The 16,235-nt window shown below is 47.1% G+C and overlaps 1 protein-coding gene across 1 annotated transcript in view; it reads right to left on the reverse strand.

The window, feature by feature from the left end:
* Positions 1-16,235, reverse strand: part of PLG (plasminogen) — a 38,796-nt gene that overhangs the window by 1,954 nt on the left and 20,607 nt on the right. The window contains exons 11-17 of the mRNA XM_008688486.2: positions 10,894-11,075; positions 9,236-9,384; positions 8,266-8,359; positions 6,161-6,281; positions 4,682-4,756; positions 3,885-4,025; positions 2,874-2,980 (exon numbers count right to left, since the gene is read on the reverse strand). Of these exons, the coding sequence (XP_008686708.2) occupies positions 2,874-2,980; positions 3,885-4,025; positions 4,682-4,756; positions 6,161-6,281; positions 8,266-8,359; positions 9,236-9,384; positions 10,894-11,075 (869 nt within the window). The remainder of the gene's footprint in view (positions 1-2,873; positions 2,981-3,884; positions 4,026-4,681; positions 4,757-6,160; positions 6,282-8,265; positions 8,360-9,235; positions 9,385-10,893; positions 11,076-16,235) is intronic.

Below are 16,235 nucleotides of genomic sequence, written 5' to 3' on the forward strand. Positions count from 1 at the left end.
GCTGTCATGTACTGGAATCAACCTTTTCAGGCACAACCCCGTGAGGTGCTATATCTCATTTAACCCTTGCAGTAGTCCCACGAAACAGGCACTTCTGTCATTTCTGTCGCACAGAGAAGGTAGCCCAGGCTGGGGGGTGGGGGCCGTGCAGTTTGCCCAAGATCACCCAGCACATCCGTGGAGGAGCGGGGACTTGAACTTGGGTCTGTGACGTCATTGCCCCAATTCTTCACTCCCCCACAGCTGGGCTCCTACAGTAGCTTCCAACTTTCCACATCTTTGTTCACACATTTTATTTATATTCCCTAATATTTTCTTAGTTCTGAGTTCCCAGAAATTATATAGACATGTTTATGGCTCCCAGTTAACATTGCCAAATTATTTCCTAAAAGGGCATGACAGTGTAAAATTTCACTAGGATAAAAGGCCACTTCACCCCACACTTCTGAGTAATATTTTTTAAATACCTGCTAATAAAATAGGTGGAAATTGTCCTAGTTCATTTCCTAATTTGCATTTCTTTTCCAATTAGGAAGAGTAAACATTCTCCCGTGGGCTTATTTTACTCGTGGTATTTCTTCTTTTGTGAAAAACTACTTCTTTTTTTTTTTTTTCCACTTTGGCAAATCAAAATGGAGCACTTGCAAAATAGCCAGAGGAAATGCCGCTTTCCCAGACAGACACCCCTGGCATGTTTCCGTGTTTTCACAAATAATCCAGTTTTCCAATTTTGCAAGCCTGCCTTAATGTGTGCCGAAAAAAAAAAATCTTTGCTAGCATGGAACAGCGAAGAGATGAGGGACTAGTTCTTCTCTGAAGACTTTGAACACATTTGGATAACTTTCTTGAGTTCGGAAAACCTGGCACTGGATCCAGAGTTGACAGGAGCACGTAAAAGGACCACCTTTTGGGAAGGAGAGGCTTGTCCCAGCCCTGGCTGGGCAGAGCCGCTGTGGAGAACGGGCCGAGGAAGCACTGGGTAGGGGGTGCATTACTAGAGTAGATGTGTGGAGGGACCAGCCTTCTCAGACTCTTTTGCTGAGAATTAATGTATCCAAGTGTCTTGCTCTTGCATCTGCTTTCTGAGCAAGATCCATCCTGATGCTGCTGGTGACAAAGTCCACCAAGAGCTGCTGTGAAATTGGTGTGGTCTGTGCAGAAGTGCTGTCATCTTGTGGCCACAGTCGGGATGGCACCTCGGAGGGCCCGGAGGCTGAAGGTGACCTCGGGATGAAGCCCTGATGTCAGGGCCTGTGGGGAGGAGGAAGCAGGAGCTCTGAGAGCACCCCGTGAATGAGCTAACCTGAATGAGCCCCTGGGCCTGGATGCTTACCTTGCTTTGAAATAATAAAGTCAGGGAAAGCCTGGAGACCAAAGGGGAGAACAGGTGAGATTTGACCTCACACCGAGAAGCTAAGAACACTAGTCTGATGTGATTACTGACATCAGAAAATCAGTAAACAGGTGTGACTTGTTTTGGGGACTCCTCCTGATTCAGTGAACATACAGAGAATGGTCTTCTCCCCGTGGCCACGAGCGTGAGGCCAGGGAGGACGGCGGAGCCTAGCACAGGGCGGTAGTTAGGAAAGTGTGGGTGGTGGGTGGAACAAGCAGCAGCAGACGGGCTTTGAGGGGTCAGGCTGCCGGGTGCAAGGTCCAGCTACACACGGGCTGTGTGCGTGCACTTCCCAGGACATTGCCCTGCTCATCTCGGAGCCTCGATCCCTCATTTGCAAAATGGGAACAAATATACCGAAGTCATAGAGGGTTGGTGTGTTTAAATATTTTTACATGCAAAACGCTGGAACAGCCTGTCATATCCATGGTGACAGCGTCATTTGTGACGGTTCCCTTTACTTCTCGATGCTCACAGATCCCAAAGTACAGAAAACAGGGGAATGTGCAAAATTCAGAAGGTGAGGTTTTACAAATGTAGGAAAAGTGCAGAAAGAAGGAAGACAAATCCGAAGTGATTTAGACCAGTCACTTTAAAAACCACAAAACCTGTTTTGAAATGAAAGCAAATGCAAAAGAATAATGTGCAAATCACAGTTTGAAAACCCAGGTTTTATAGATGAGGCTTCTCCAGGCCAAATGGCACAAGGAGGTAAGGTAACTTGTCTGGTTTGCCAGCGAGTGGCAGGGCCAGTTTTACTTTGCAGGGTTCCTGACCCCCCTCCTGTGCCCTCAGCAACACCTCTCAGAAAGCAAGGCAGAGATCAAAGACATTCATTCTCACAATGTTTCAGGGCCCGACTCTGATGGGTGTAATTACTTACTCTCAGGGCCTACTGCAAAGAGAAGACGGGGTCCCCAAAATGTAGTACGGGGGTGCTGATACAGGACCCTGCATAAATGTTTCCCATCTCACGCACACCCCACCAATACCAAATACCATTCCAGGATCGAGACCTCTCTTCCTTTCCCCGAGCTGTCAGTCCGTCCCACCACCACCAGCCTCTCCACACATACAAGAGGCATGTGGGTATTTGGGAGCCAAGCTTCGCTGTAATTTTGGTGGTTGTTTCAGTGTTTGGGAGCTCAGTATGGCTAACTTCACATGGAGGCTAACCTCACATGGAATCACATGGAAAATAATCAAACAGCCTCAATTTGTAGGCTGGCTTCAAAACCCTACTTACCTGGGGCTGCAATATTAACGTTGAATTTATGGGCCAAGGGACTCAGAGCAACACTACCCCATCCCTCACCCATGTCCCTTAACGACTGATTATGGACACCTAGGCAGGAACCCAGCCAAAGTCAGGAAAGGTGGACGTCACTCCCTGGTAGAAATCTGCATAAATGGACAGGTTCTCACGAAGACTAGAGGTCTAAACCAGTTCCTGTGTGAGTCACAGGATTTATCTCACCTTGGGTATCTCCCCAGCCAGTGATGTAGCATAATGTCCGGTCAGCAACCACGTAGTTGGGGGATGGCAGACAAGCTGGGATCACCTTTGAGGTGAGGACGGCAGGGCTGAAAGAAAACCATCCAAAGTCACATGTGCCCGCCCCACCAGGGTACATCTGCCGTCCATCCACTGGTCGCTCACGACAAGGTGCCACCTGCCCAGAGCCCCGGGACCCTCTGAGCTGGCGTTTCCTTGCTTTGCTGACACAACACAAAGCAGAAAACAACCTTTCCCCTTGTGCTGGCCTAGCCCGTCCTCACCACTGTCGGCGTCGTCCCACTGCCATCTGGAAGCCACCAGACATGGCACCTGTGTTCTCTGCGCCTTGCTGACTCGCCCAAATGTGCCTGTTCTCAAAATAGCTGTTCATTTAGCTTTCTCTATTGGGACCTGTTTCCAAATATCACTAACTTTAAGTAACATAAGCAAATTTATCATTTTGTCAGACTTCATAAAATTCTATTGCAACAGGGAAAATAAAAACAAGGATAGAAAGAATTTTCATTTATGAATTGCGTGTGTGCATGTGTGCGTGTGTGTTTATAGTATAGCTTTTTAAGTGCTCTGAAATACATCATTTCATTTGCTTTTCCCCCAAACATATTATCGTCTTGAGAGGGGAACTGTCAACCTGGAGGAACTGCAGAATTCTCTGATTCTGAGTGTGTATCTGCCTCCTGGCGAACGTGAAGTGAGAGTTTCGGGAGTAACCACGTACTTCATGCTTCGGCTGATCCTTTCTCCACACAAAGAAAATGAATCCTGATGCCTTTTTTCAAGAGCACAGCCAGAGTGTGACAGAATGGGGCAGAGCCCAGATTTTTTCAGTTTCCCAGAGCCCTTGTGCGCCCCATGTCCTAGACGGTGCCCCCCACCCCGCTTCTCCCCTACAGCCCTGTCTCGCTCATGAAACCCAGGCATAAACGAGTGCCACCGATCTCGGGGTAAAGCCCACGGGTGAGCTGGTACCTCTTCAGCTTTATCAAGGCGATGTCTGCACGTGTGGGCTCCAAGAACAGCTTGGACGCTTCTATCTCCTGAACATCTGATTCAAAGTTCAGTTCTCGGTGTGCCCCCAGGATGACCTTATATGCTGCAGGCCTTGGGGATCTAGGAAAGATGGTGACATTAGGAGCAAAATAATGTGCCAGCCCCTCATCACATGCCTTTCTGAGTCATAAACATGGCATCTTGTCCCTACTTGGCTACCCACGGTCAGTGACCTCTGAGTGGCAAGAAACAAAGTTCACTGTTTATCTAAATCTGGCCACGAAGGACTGCTCTTGGGGCTGCTTTTGGCCTAACCACAGAGGGGAACGAAATCAATAGTGAAGTCAGTACAAGAGCAGGCACCCCTCTTAGGAGAACCAATGCCTGTCACAATGAGCAGGTCTTCCTGCCACTGACCCAGGCCTACAAACCCACCTGAACTGGGTCTTCCTTCTTTGTTTCTCTCTAGAAATGTTCCCCTCCTTCCTCATCCAATGGCCCTGGCAATTCTGCCTCAGCCTTCACATCTGCTCCCGGGTCTCTAGTGTCACTGCCATGGAGGGAAGGAAGGAAAGGAAGGGAAAAGAAGGGAAGGGAAGGGAAGAGAAGGGAAGGGAAGGGAAGGGGAGGGGAGGGGAGGGGAGGGGAGGGAAGGGAAGGGAAGGGAAGGGAAGGGAAGGGAAGGGAAGGGAAGGGAGGTGAGAGAGAAAGGAGAGGGGGAGGAAGGGAGGGAGCCTTTAACTCAAGTCCTCATATCCATTGTCCCCCAGACATACCTCTCCAGGCAGTGGGCAGCCGTCAGCACCCACTCTGGGGATACTAAAGTCCCTCCACAGAAGTGTTGTCCAAATCTAGAAGAAAAACATGCCAAATTTTAGTTCAAACCTGACGATATGTTCTACAGAAAGCCGGAAAGAAGAGTTCACTTGATTTTGATAATGATGTTCCCAAAGGAAAAGGCTACCAGCCCATCATCAGGACAGCCAGAACTCTGAGCTGGGCTTCGGTAGCAGATTTTCCAAAAGGTCTCATCCTCACCACACTTTAGATGGTGGGGGAAGGCTCAGGCACAGCCTGTCCACAGGAGAGCAAAGCCACCAGCGGCAACAGGAAGCCCACATTCATGGTTTGGACTTGTTGGCCTCAGACTCCAACAGAAGTGACCAGTCAAAGATCACCCCCTTGAGGCCTCTTGTCTTTCTTTATGACAAGATCTCTGCAAGGCTTACGAGTCATTCTTCAGGGAGCCAAATGGGACCCTAAACAGCTGTGAATACTGGGAGTCTGCTCATTTAACCCTCTTGGCGTGAGCCGCTCCGAACGAAGCCCATCCTAACGACAGCAGGCACGGTCACCTCAGTCAGGAGACAGAGACCAGCACAGTGTGGGAAAGAAAGAATTTGAAGTATGTGAAAGGTGAAGGTCTGCAGAGCAAGGAGTTAGTAAATGAGAAGGCAAAGAAAGGAAAAGCCAACTCAACAAAAGAATGAAATACACTGAAATCAAGTTTATCGATGGCATCTCACACGCGTGGGGAAGGCAGGCAACTGTGCACGGGAACTGAGTGTGCACAGGGGCCCTGGTGTGGAAACGAGATGACGAAGCAACACGAAAAGCAGATTAGCCTGTTTCACACGTGGGCTTTGTATGAGACGCCCAGGGAAACCAGACCTATGAGAAGCTCATGTCCCTGAAACAATCACCCGAACTTTCTGGGTTCCATAGAATTGGAACCGGTCCCTCTTAAATCATGGTGATCCTGAACTATCCTACACGGAGGGGATGTGCTTGTGAATGGGTGAGCACCTTCTGATTAAATTTAGTGATTCACGAAAGTGTAAAAAAAAAAAAACTTGAACGGTGGAAGACTCTAGATATAATTTTGTCCATGCCCCTCCCAACATCCCACATTTCTAAAAAGACCCCATTCCCTTTGTCCTGCAATGGACATCTATAAAACCCTCCAGGCATCTTCAATACTTTTCCAGCAATACGGGAACATGGTGTAAATCGCTATATCGTAGATTTCGACAACAGCCGCCCAGATCAAGGAAAATATTCCAATTTGGGCTATTGTCAAAGTAGAGAACCTAGAAAAATATAATTTTTAAAATTTTTGTAGCTGTCTTTCCTTCTAAGAAGACTATAAAGGCAGGTAAGGATTCCCGAGATGTGTGGATTGAGTGTGAACACAGAAAGGTTTTGCGGGGCTTACACAGAAGAATGCAACTAATTGTTTCTGGAAATACCGTTACCTTGTTCTAAGACTGATTTGCCAGGGCCAGGAATGTGGGTTGGCCACGCACCCACCGACCACCCTTCCAGGACATTTCTTTGGCTCCACCTGGGGCTTCCCGCAATCGAATGAACCGGATGCTGTGGCACGAAGTGGAAACAAGAGTCACATTTCAAGAAGGGCAAGCAATTGTGTCACACGACGCAAGAGAAGTCAGTGGGTCACGGCCAAAGCACTGAGCTTCTGGCACCTCAAAGCCCAAACTAAAGAGCGAGATCATAAGCACCTTTGGATATTTTTTTCTAAGTTTCGAAAGTGACAGCAGACAACACAGAACCTTCTCCTTTCAGGAAAGTCTGAAGACTTCTGTATTATTTGGTGGGGGAGGTGGGTTAAGTAGACTGGTATTAGGTGGTAGAGCGAGAGCTTTGCTGAGAGGACCCTGACTGACACCAACTGTCACTCTGACCTGATGTGGTCGATCGAGGTTCCCATCTTCATCCTCATCGCCCTCTGAGTCACATAAAGTTTAATGAAAATCGTTACTTGTCAGCCCCGTTGAAAGGCACTATGGGTATTTTTTTAATGTGAAGCTCCGTGTGTGCATATATGTGCACATGTGCGTGTTTGTGATTGTATGGAGCAGAACTACTTGTCCTAACGTCTCTCAGCCAGCTTCTGGACAGGACTTCCAAGACTAACCCTATGCCCAGGGGTTGACTGGCATTCCCTTGCCCATACACTCTATCGACCTAGACGACAGGGGTCGTGCCCCACCTTTGGTACCACCCACTAATGCCCAAACAGCACCAGCCTCTAGAAGGCTAGAGCACCTGGTGGTGGCCAAGGGCTGCGCCTGGGAAGTCACCGTACTTCTCCACGGGAATCGAGGAAAATCATCCCAGCTGCGGCGCCCACGGCAGGAATGTCAGGCTGCTAGGACAACTCAAAGTCAATCCTGTCAAGTAGGCAGCCTGTGCAACATGGAGAACTGGGCCGGAGGAGGCAGCAAGTGTTCCAGAAGGACCAGAGCTGAGGATCGGGAGTGACCAGCTGAAGGAGAGGCACTAACCCCATTCAGGGCCTTTCAGATGAAGGGGCCACCAAGAGAGCTTCCATAGAACAGAGAAAACAGCCACTCAAGAAGGATTCAGCTGTAAACTCACCCTAAATCCAGACAAGGAGCCAGGACGAATGTTGCCCGTCATGCTGGCCTCTCTTTCCTCCCCGCTGCTCTACCCAGGGGTGGCCCAGGAGCAAACCGCAGCAGAGTGGCTCCCGTGCTCTACCCCGTACCCCAAACTCCTCCCCAACCACCTCTGCATGCTTGTCTTCACTGCCTTTGCAGCTGGAGTTTCTCCCTCCCAGCTCCAGCCCCTCCACATGGCAACACAAGCACGAGCGATCAAGCCATGCAAAGGAGAAGTCCGGCCTGGTTTTCTGTAACCAAGACAAATTCTGTTTGCAAAGACAAGTCAGCAGAAAGTAAAATAGGGCCCAAATCGAAGTGGCTTATATTGTTCTCCAGACCTACCCATGGATTTGTCTTTCCCTGATCCAAGCTTCCTGCTCCCTAGAAAATCTCAGGGAAATGAGGAAAGACCCCAGACATGTTTTCTCTAAGTCACGTGGCTAAGGTATAGGTAATGAATAGTAATCTTAGGATAAAGGAGATTTGGGGCTTACTAAAAATCGACATTCCTTCTCGTTGAGTTCTCAGGATGACAATCTATAGGTTTACAATGTATATTATATGTTTGGCTGTTTCATGGTGTTTGTATATTTTTTTACTTCTCAGCTGCTGGACGAGCGAGCTTCCTATCCAGGGGCGGGACTCTCAGGCGTCCCACGCGGGACGCGGTGTGTTCGGTGAGAGCGTCCTGAGGCTGTTGGGATCACCTGTTTGCTCTTCTGGACGATTGTGTATTTACTCTAGTTAAGGTGGCAGGGAAGGGGGACGCCCTAACAAACGGGGCCACGGGGAGGACAGAGTCAAGAGGCCCACGATGAAGAGTGGGCAGCCCACTTGCGGCGCTCAGCTTCAAGCTGAGCAAATCCGTATCCGGGAGGTGGTGCTGCATTGATCTGAGAGGCCATTTCCTTACAGAAAGGAAAGCAGCTTACCACACTGAGGGATATCGCAGTAGTCGAAGAGCTTTCTCGGATTCATCGTGTAGCACCAAGGACCATTGACGTCGCCGTCAGGGTTACGGCAGTACTAAAAAAAAAAAAAAAAAAAGACAGTTGGGACAGAGGGGACCAGGCAGAGTGGGACAGAGAAGGTGTTCTGACAGACGTGTAACTGCTGTCCTTAGAAGATGGGGGCAAAGTTATTCTTTAGGATGTTATAAAACGTTTGACTTAGCTTCTTTAAAGAAACTGTGAGTGACTCCCCTGGAAGGAGGGGACCTGAGGGGTCCTGAGGTAGAGACGACATAAAGGGGCCTCCCCTTCAGCAGCCCGTGTCAGGGGACCTCTGAGAGAGCAAGAGAGGGCCATGGACATGGCTGACTCGTCTTGTCCCTGGTTCACCTCAGCCATCTGCTACCCAATGACACCTGTGTGCTCTTGGTTCAGAAATTCTTCCCAAGAACTGTGCCCGTTCCATGGGTCAAGCCATAGGAAGGCAATGTCTTCCCTTTCCTTTCCTATACGTTCCCCCAACGTAAACTATCCCACAGAGAGTGTGAGACTAGAGGAAACTCTACTATGTGGAGTCCTCATGGCACATCCACATTTTTTTTCTAGAAAAATTTGACTAAAAGGTCATGAAGTTCATCCCTGACCACCAGAACGTAGAAGACAAACACTAGAAACTAGAAACAGCACAGAGTACTAAAAGTAAGCAGGAAATGTCCCAAACGCAAACCAAATGAGGAGCCTGTGGACAGAGGTCACAGACACGGAGGTCTGCTTGCCCGCGCAAACCGTAGTGGCCATGCTGTAGCCAGTGACACGGAGGCTTGGTTCCTGAGACCTCTCATCTTCCCCTCTGCCGCCACCAAGGACCAGTCTGGTCCTGACACAGGGCCAGTTCTGTTGGCAAAGACTGGTCAGCAAGAGGCAAAATGGGGTTCAAATCAAAGTGGCTCACGTTTTTTTCCAGACCTGCCCGTGGATTTGTCTCTGGAGTGAAAATGCTGTGTTTGTGGGGCTCCTGGGCAGTCCACTCCTGGCACGGGATGCCCAAAACAGTGGCTGCCTTCTTGCCCCGGTACCCTTTGCCATTCCCAAACATGCAGTCTGTGAAAGAAGAGGAAACGTGTGGTTACGTGTGCCCGACAGACCCAGGATGCTAGGGAACACGGGCGGCAGCGCTAGGACTCTCGAGTGACAGTTTCTGCGGTCCCATCCTTAGAGCACTGGAATGCTGACAATTCCAGCAAACACTGCCTAGTTTAACAAGCTACTGGAAGCGCTACTGCCTGGGAAATAATCACAAGCCAAGATGTTAGCATGGAAATTTTGGCCAGGACACGAGATAGTCAATTTTCTAACAAGCCGAGTGGTAAGACAGGGCACCCAGTGGGGTCACATCCAACAGATGCCACTGGGATCTGTCACATGAGCCTCGGACACCACATTCTCAACAAGGGTAGAGAAAAAAGAATGCGAATTTTAAAGGACTCTTACAAAAGATAGCATTTTGGCGAGAGCTGTGCTGTGAGTTCCCACCCTTTGGGGTGAAGGGGTTCATAAAGAGACAACTTGGGCCCCTTCTGCAAGCCCATCCCTTGCCCCAACCTAGAGAAAGGGGACTTCCACAAGACCCCTCAGGGAATCCAAAATGCAAAAGCTGGGCCAGCTAGCTTCTCTGTCAAGCACGGGGGCTGTGCTGGGCGGCCTACAACCCCGAAGTTGGCCAGGCCTGGGGTAAGGGAGTTACCCACACACCGAATGGGCAGCAGGCACATGGGAGAATCAAGGCAGTCTTATCTAGGAGGGAGACCCTCCTGGGCACAGAGCCCACAGTCTCACCGAGAGAGGAAAGAGAGATGTGCCCCACCGGTTCAAAGGAACAGTAGGTGAGGTTGTCCGGCACTGCGGAGGGGCCAAGCCCACCTCAGGGTGCAGAGGGCTCTCAACTTCAAAGCAAGTTCTGGTTTTAATCATTACCCTCTGGAGGACTTTGAATTACCTGAAAGTGGCCAGACAAGTCATGGACCCTGAGTTTTCATGCCGGGGCTAGGGTGGGGGAGGGGGCTAAGGGGGCAGGAGACAAGCCCAGAAGCAGCTGCACTCCAAGGGCCGGGGAAGCACAGAAGGGTGTAACCAGGTCTTGCCTCCCACCTCAGATGACACCCACAGCCCTGTGTTGAGCCCCAGTGACCCTGCAAGCCATGCAGCCACCCTTCCAGGCTTGTGCTGGAGAGCTCCCCTGATTGTCCTGCTAGCACTCCTAATTCAGTCTATTCGAAACCATATCCAGCATTTCTATTTCTCCATGGAGGGGACAAGGGTTTGCCCAACCGGCCAGCGCCGCCCTGATCAACCTCTCAATCCACGCAGGCTCAAGCTTTATCCATCGCTCAGAACCAATTAGTTTTCCCGTCCTACAAGCACAGCCCGGCCATGTGGCACCAGCCACAGCAGCTCTGGCTCCCCCGATGGCACCCTGAGGCTTGCCCCCACGTGGCCGACCCTCGGCTGGTGCTCAGCTCCCCATAGCGATAAAGTGCCCTGTCTCCGTAGGTGGTCCCCCTCGTCACCCTGACGCCCACGTGCATAGCGGTCTGCTCGCAGACTTCCCACCTGCTTCAGAAGGCTCCTCTCCACTCGGAACTTGGGGCACAGTCGGGGAGTTGGTGCCACTCTCTTCTGTGTCTAAGCATTTTTTCAAGTTACAGAACTCCCAGCGGACAGACGGGTCAGTGGTGTAACACCAAGGACTTATGTCACCATCTGGATTTCGGCAGTAGTTCATGGTCAAGCCGCTGTAAATTCCACAACACAGGTCAGGAGAGGTGGAGAATCTTCTGGAGCGCTCCCGCACCCTCAGCATTTTGTTATAACAGATGTTAGTAAGTGACTTTGAAATATTTCCATTAAAGATACCACAGGTACCAATTATTATTATCACGTGACAAGCACAAATGGCTGTCAGCTTCTCAACGACTGGGTACATTTAAAACATAGATTCTAATTTTTATTTAAAAAATCAAAAGTAATATGTGCTCCATATAAAAACTGAGATAATATAAAAATGTGTAAATGAAAGTACCCAAATGTCTTCCTTTCCCTGGGAATGGGACGTACATTCCCCCGGGGATAACGAATATTGAATTTAAAGTGCACATTTTAGATTTTTTCCCATTGCTCATGCAACTATCTCTCTCTATCTCTGTATAAATACATAGAGCTGTGTAAGCTGGAACTAGAACTTATTTCCCCGAGGAGGAGCGACATTTTGAACACTCTCAGGTCAGTCCCCTCCACCCAGTGACCCACAATGTTGTTAAAATGCTACGCACTTAGCATGAAAATACTGTAACTATCCCACCTGGTAGGCCAAGTGGGTTTGGGCTTTGAGAGACTTATGGAAGCTTGCCTGGAAAACAAGCTCCCAGGCCAGATGTGTTTCTAAAGGAAGCCTCCTGGGGAAATGCAGGGGCAGAGGGGCGGGGGAGAGGCGACATGGGGACCCCAGCCTCCCCTCACTCTACACCCCCCTCCACTGCAGCCATGTCGGATGGAGGGATGCAGATGACACTAAAGGAGGAGTGACAGGAGGTGTGTGGGTGCATGAGGGGTCTGAGGACTTACGGGAGAGTCAGAAACAATTGGGGAAAAGGCACAGCAGGTGAGGAGCCTGGGGACACTGAGCAATTCAGTCCCTAGGACTCCCCTAAAAGCTGCCCCCGTCTTTCGGACTTCTCAGCCTTGCAGTCCTCTTCACAGTTTAGACCCACGACCTGTGGCTTCTGAGAACATCTGAGGCATACTATGTATTGTGGGAACCCAGCACTATGTCTGTGGGCAGGCGGCTGTCTCGGAGACTGACCCACAATTCGAGAAAGCCCTTCAGCAGGTCTCCAAGCAACTGGATATGTCAAAAGGTCTATCTACTGGAATCTGAGAGGGAGACAAACCGTAAGAGACTCTTAATCACAGGAAACACACTGGGGGTTGCTGGAGGGGAGGTGGGGGGGTGGGGTAACTGGGTGATGGGCATAAGGAGGGCACGGGATGGAATGAGCACTGGGTGTTATATAAGACTGATGAATCACTGACCTCTACCTCTGAAACCAATAATACGTTATATGTTAATTCATTGAACTTAAATAAAAAATTTTTTAAAAAACACATAAAAAGTTAAAAGAAAAAGAAAGATATGGGTCCAGCTCTTTTTTTTTTTTTTTTTTTTTTTTTTTTTTTTTTTAGAGTTAAGGTATTCTGACATAGTGTGAAATGCGGAGACCTCACAGGTAGTTTGGGGAGTTCTGATTACTACATACACCTGTATAACCCACACTCCTACCCTGATACAGGACATTTCCATTCCCCTCCTCCAAGAAAGCTCCCCGGGATCACCACTCAATCTCTGCCGCCCCTCTGGGGGCAAATACTATTGATTTCTCTCACCAGAAACTAGACTTGCTTCTTCTAGAACCTCATATAAATGGACTCATAGAGTGCATACTCTTCTGGGCCTGGCTTCTTTCCTCCGTGTGACTTTGGGGTTTCATCTGTGCTATTTGAGAGTATCGGCAGCTTGTTCCCTTTTACTGCTGAACAGCATTCCATTGTATGAATATACCTCCAATGATTGGTTCATTTTCTTATTGATGGAGACTGAAGCAGTCTCCAGTTGGGGCTATCAGGACTAAAGTAGCTATCAACAGTCTGGCAGATCCTTTGTGGACTCATGTTCTCATTTCCCCTAGGTAAATATTCAGGGATAGAACCGCAGGTTTCTTAGGATAGATGCCTGTATCTATGTCTGGAATGTTCTTTTCTCTATTTGTGTCTCTTTCTGCCAGTACATACTCTCTTTTGATCAGCGTACTTTTATAGTAAGTCTTTAACCAGGCTGGTAAGTCCTCCAACTCTGCTCTTGTTCTCCAGATCGTCTAGATTTGTACAGATCGCTGTGCTGATTCTAGGTCCTTTGCATATAGATTTTGTCACTTTTTCCAAAAAAAGAAAAAACAAGCTGCAGGAGTTTTGCTTGAACATAGGTTGAATTCAAAATCCAATTTGGTAAGAATTCATATTGACTCTTTAAATCCATAAGCAGAGTACCTGTATTTAGATCTTTTAAATTTCTCTCAACACTGTGTAGTATGTAGCACATAGTTCTTGTACACCCTTTGTTAAATTTGTCATTAAATAGTTTGGTGTTGATACCACTGTCAGTGCTATTGTTTTAAAATTTCTCTTTCCCAACTGGTTCTTTCTGGTGTATAGAAATACAACAGATTTTTGTATATTGACACTGTATATGCTTTTGTATCTTTCGATTTTGCAAAATTCACTTATTTGCCCTTAGGATTCTGTATTTATTAATCTAGTTTTCTGTGAATAAAGACAGATGTACTGATTCCTTTCTAAACTTTAGGCTCTTTCTTTCTTTTTCTTGTTCCCGATCGTATAGAGAAAGGATTACTCTTTCCTCGTTAAAGTATTCGCTGGAAGATTTTTACCGATGGCCTTCATCAGACTGAGGAGATTCCCTTCCAGCCCTAGTTTGCTAAGACTTTTTAAAATCGTGCATGAGTGTTAAATTTTGTCTAATGTTTTTCTGTATCTATTGATACAATCATATGATTTATCACTTTTATTCTGTTAACATGTGATATCACGTTGAGTGTTGGTAAATGCTAAACCAACCCTGCATTCAACTTACTAACTTTTGCTAAGTCTTTTTGTCTATGTTCACAACAGACAACATTCTGCAGTTTCTTGCAATATTCTTGTCTACTTTTTGTATCTCCATTTTTTGGGCCTTACAAACGGAGTTCAGAAATGCTCCCTCTTCCTCTTTTTTCTCTAAGAGATTATAAAGGATCAGTATTATCTCTCCTTAAATATTTGATAAAATTTGATAAAATTTTAAAATTCTACTTAGGGTTCATTGAGCTTCTTGAAGCTGCAAGTTTATAATTTTCTTCATATTGAGAAAAATTTCAGCCATCATTGCTTCGAGTATTTTCTTCTGTTTCAATTATCTTTTTTTTTTTTTTTAAAGATTTTATTTATTTATGTGACAGAGAGACAGCCAGCGAGAGAGGGAACACAGCAGGGGGAGTGAGAGAGGAAGAAGCAGGCTCATAGCGGAGGAGCCTGATGTGGGACTCGATTCCGGCACGCCGGGATCACACCCTGAGCCGAAGGCAGACGCTTTAACGACTGCGCTACCCAGGCGCCCCTCAATTATCTTTTTCCTCTCTTTCTGGGACTTGATTTAAACATACATTAGACCTTTTGACATTTTTCTAGAGATCCTTGAAGTTCTGTTTATTTTCTTTCAGTCTGTGTTTTGACTCTGGGCTGCAGTCTGTAGAGCTTACACTGTGTTATTTTCAAGTGACACTTTTCTTCGGTCACGTCTAACCTGATGCTAAGGCCATCCAATGAATTTGTCATTTAAGATACATTTTTTTAAGTCCTGTCTTTTCCATTTGGCTCTTTTATAGCTTTCTTTTCTCTTCAGAACATCCAATTTTCTCTTTTATATTCATATTTTCCTTTAAATCCTTGAACGTAATTATAATATCTTAAAATTTCTGGCTGCTCATTCCAACATTTCTATCATTTTCTGGGTCTGCTTGTTTTGACTGATTTTTCTCCTGGCTCTGGATCACACTTAATGATCTTTGTACATCTGGTAATTTTTAAATTTGTGCCAAACATCGTAGATGCCACATGACTGAGTGACTGGATTTTGTTGTTTTCCTCTGAAGAGAGTTGAGTTTATGTGCAGCAAACAGTTAATTTACTTACAGATTATTCTGATCCTTTTAGGATTGCTTTTAAGCTTTGCTGGGGTGTTTCTAGAATAGCCTTTATTTTAGGAATACATTAATTCTACTCCTAAAGTGTGACTTTTCTAGAGTCTCTATGGAATGCTTATGGTGTCCCATGAAGTCTCTCCTCTCTGTCAGAATCTCCAATCTCTGAACAGAGGATCTCCTGATGCTGTGTGGGTTCTGTAATCCCCGTTTATCTCACCACTCCCTGGTAGTTGTTCTTTGTCCTGTGAACTTTGTGGAATCTCTCCCTGTGTGTGTGTACCTTTATATTCAGCCAAAGATTTAAGGAGAGCTGGCATATTCTTTGAGCTCCTTCTTTGCACAGATCCGTTCATATTATTACCCAGCCTACAAAATCCCAGCTGTCTCAGTAAGCCCAATTACTAATTTACTACTAATAATTTATTTCCCCTTCTAAAAGTTCTCAGTCCTGTGATACCTGCTGTCCATCATGTGAAAACAGTTTTATACCCTACATTTTATAAATGTTTATGGCGAAACGCTGGTATTTGTCCATCTACCTGTCCATTTTGCCCATCAGCATCTGTGCACTTCCTGACACTCGTCTGCCATCCTGCTTTTGCTCTCCATCTCCTGGCATCTCATACCACTGCCGACCACTCATGTTCAAGACCCATGTGTCAGTACAACTTAAGTGATATTATTAGATGATATATGATAGCACACACACACACACACACACACTCCATCTCCTGGCATCTCATACCACTGCCGACCACTCATGTTCAAGACCCATGTGTCAGTACAACTTAAGTGATATATATTAGATGATATATGATAGCACACACACACACACACACACGCGCGCGCGCGCGCGCGTATATATTCAAGTATATAGATATCTGTGATCTAATGACAAAGACAAACTTCACTTCAGAGGTTCCAGTTGGAACGATAAAACTCCACAGTTGAAAGACTGCACTGACCCTTAGCAGGTGCTGTGGAACGGTACTGTTTCTATTTTTGGTCATTTGTTCTCCTGAGCTTTCCACTAGCATGAACTCAACACCTCTATACATCTCCTCTTTCTCTCACAAAAGTACTCAGGAAAGATAGCCAGGCTCTAACTTCTCTTTTTCCAGAGCTTTTGCTCAAAATCAA

The sequence above is a fragment of the Ursus maritimus genome, unplaced genomic scaffold, assembly GCF_017311325.1.
Source record: "Ursus maritimus isolate PB19 unplaced genomic scaffold, ASM1731132v1 scaffold_13, whole genome shotgun sequence".
NCBI lineage: Eukaryota > Metazoa > Chordata > Mammalia > Carnivora > Ursidae > Ursus > Ursus maritimus.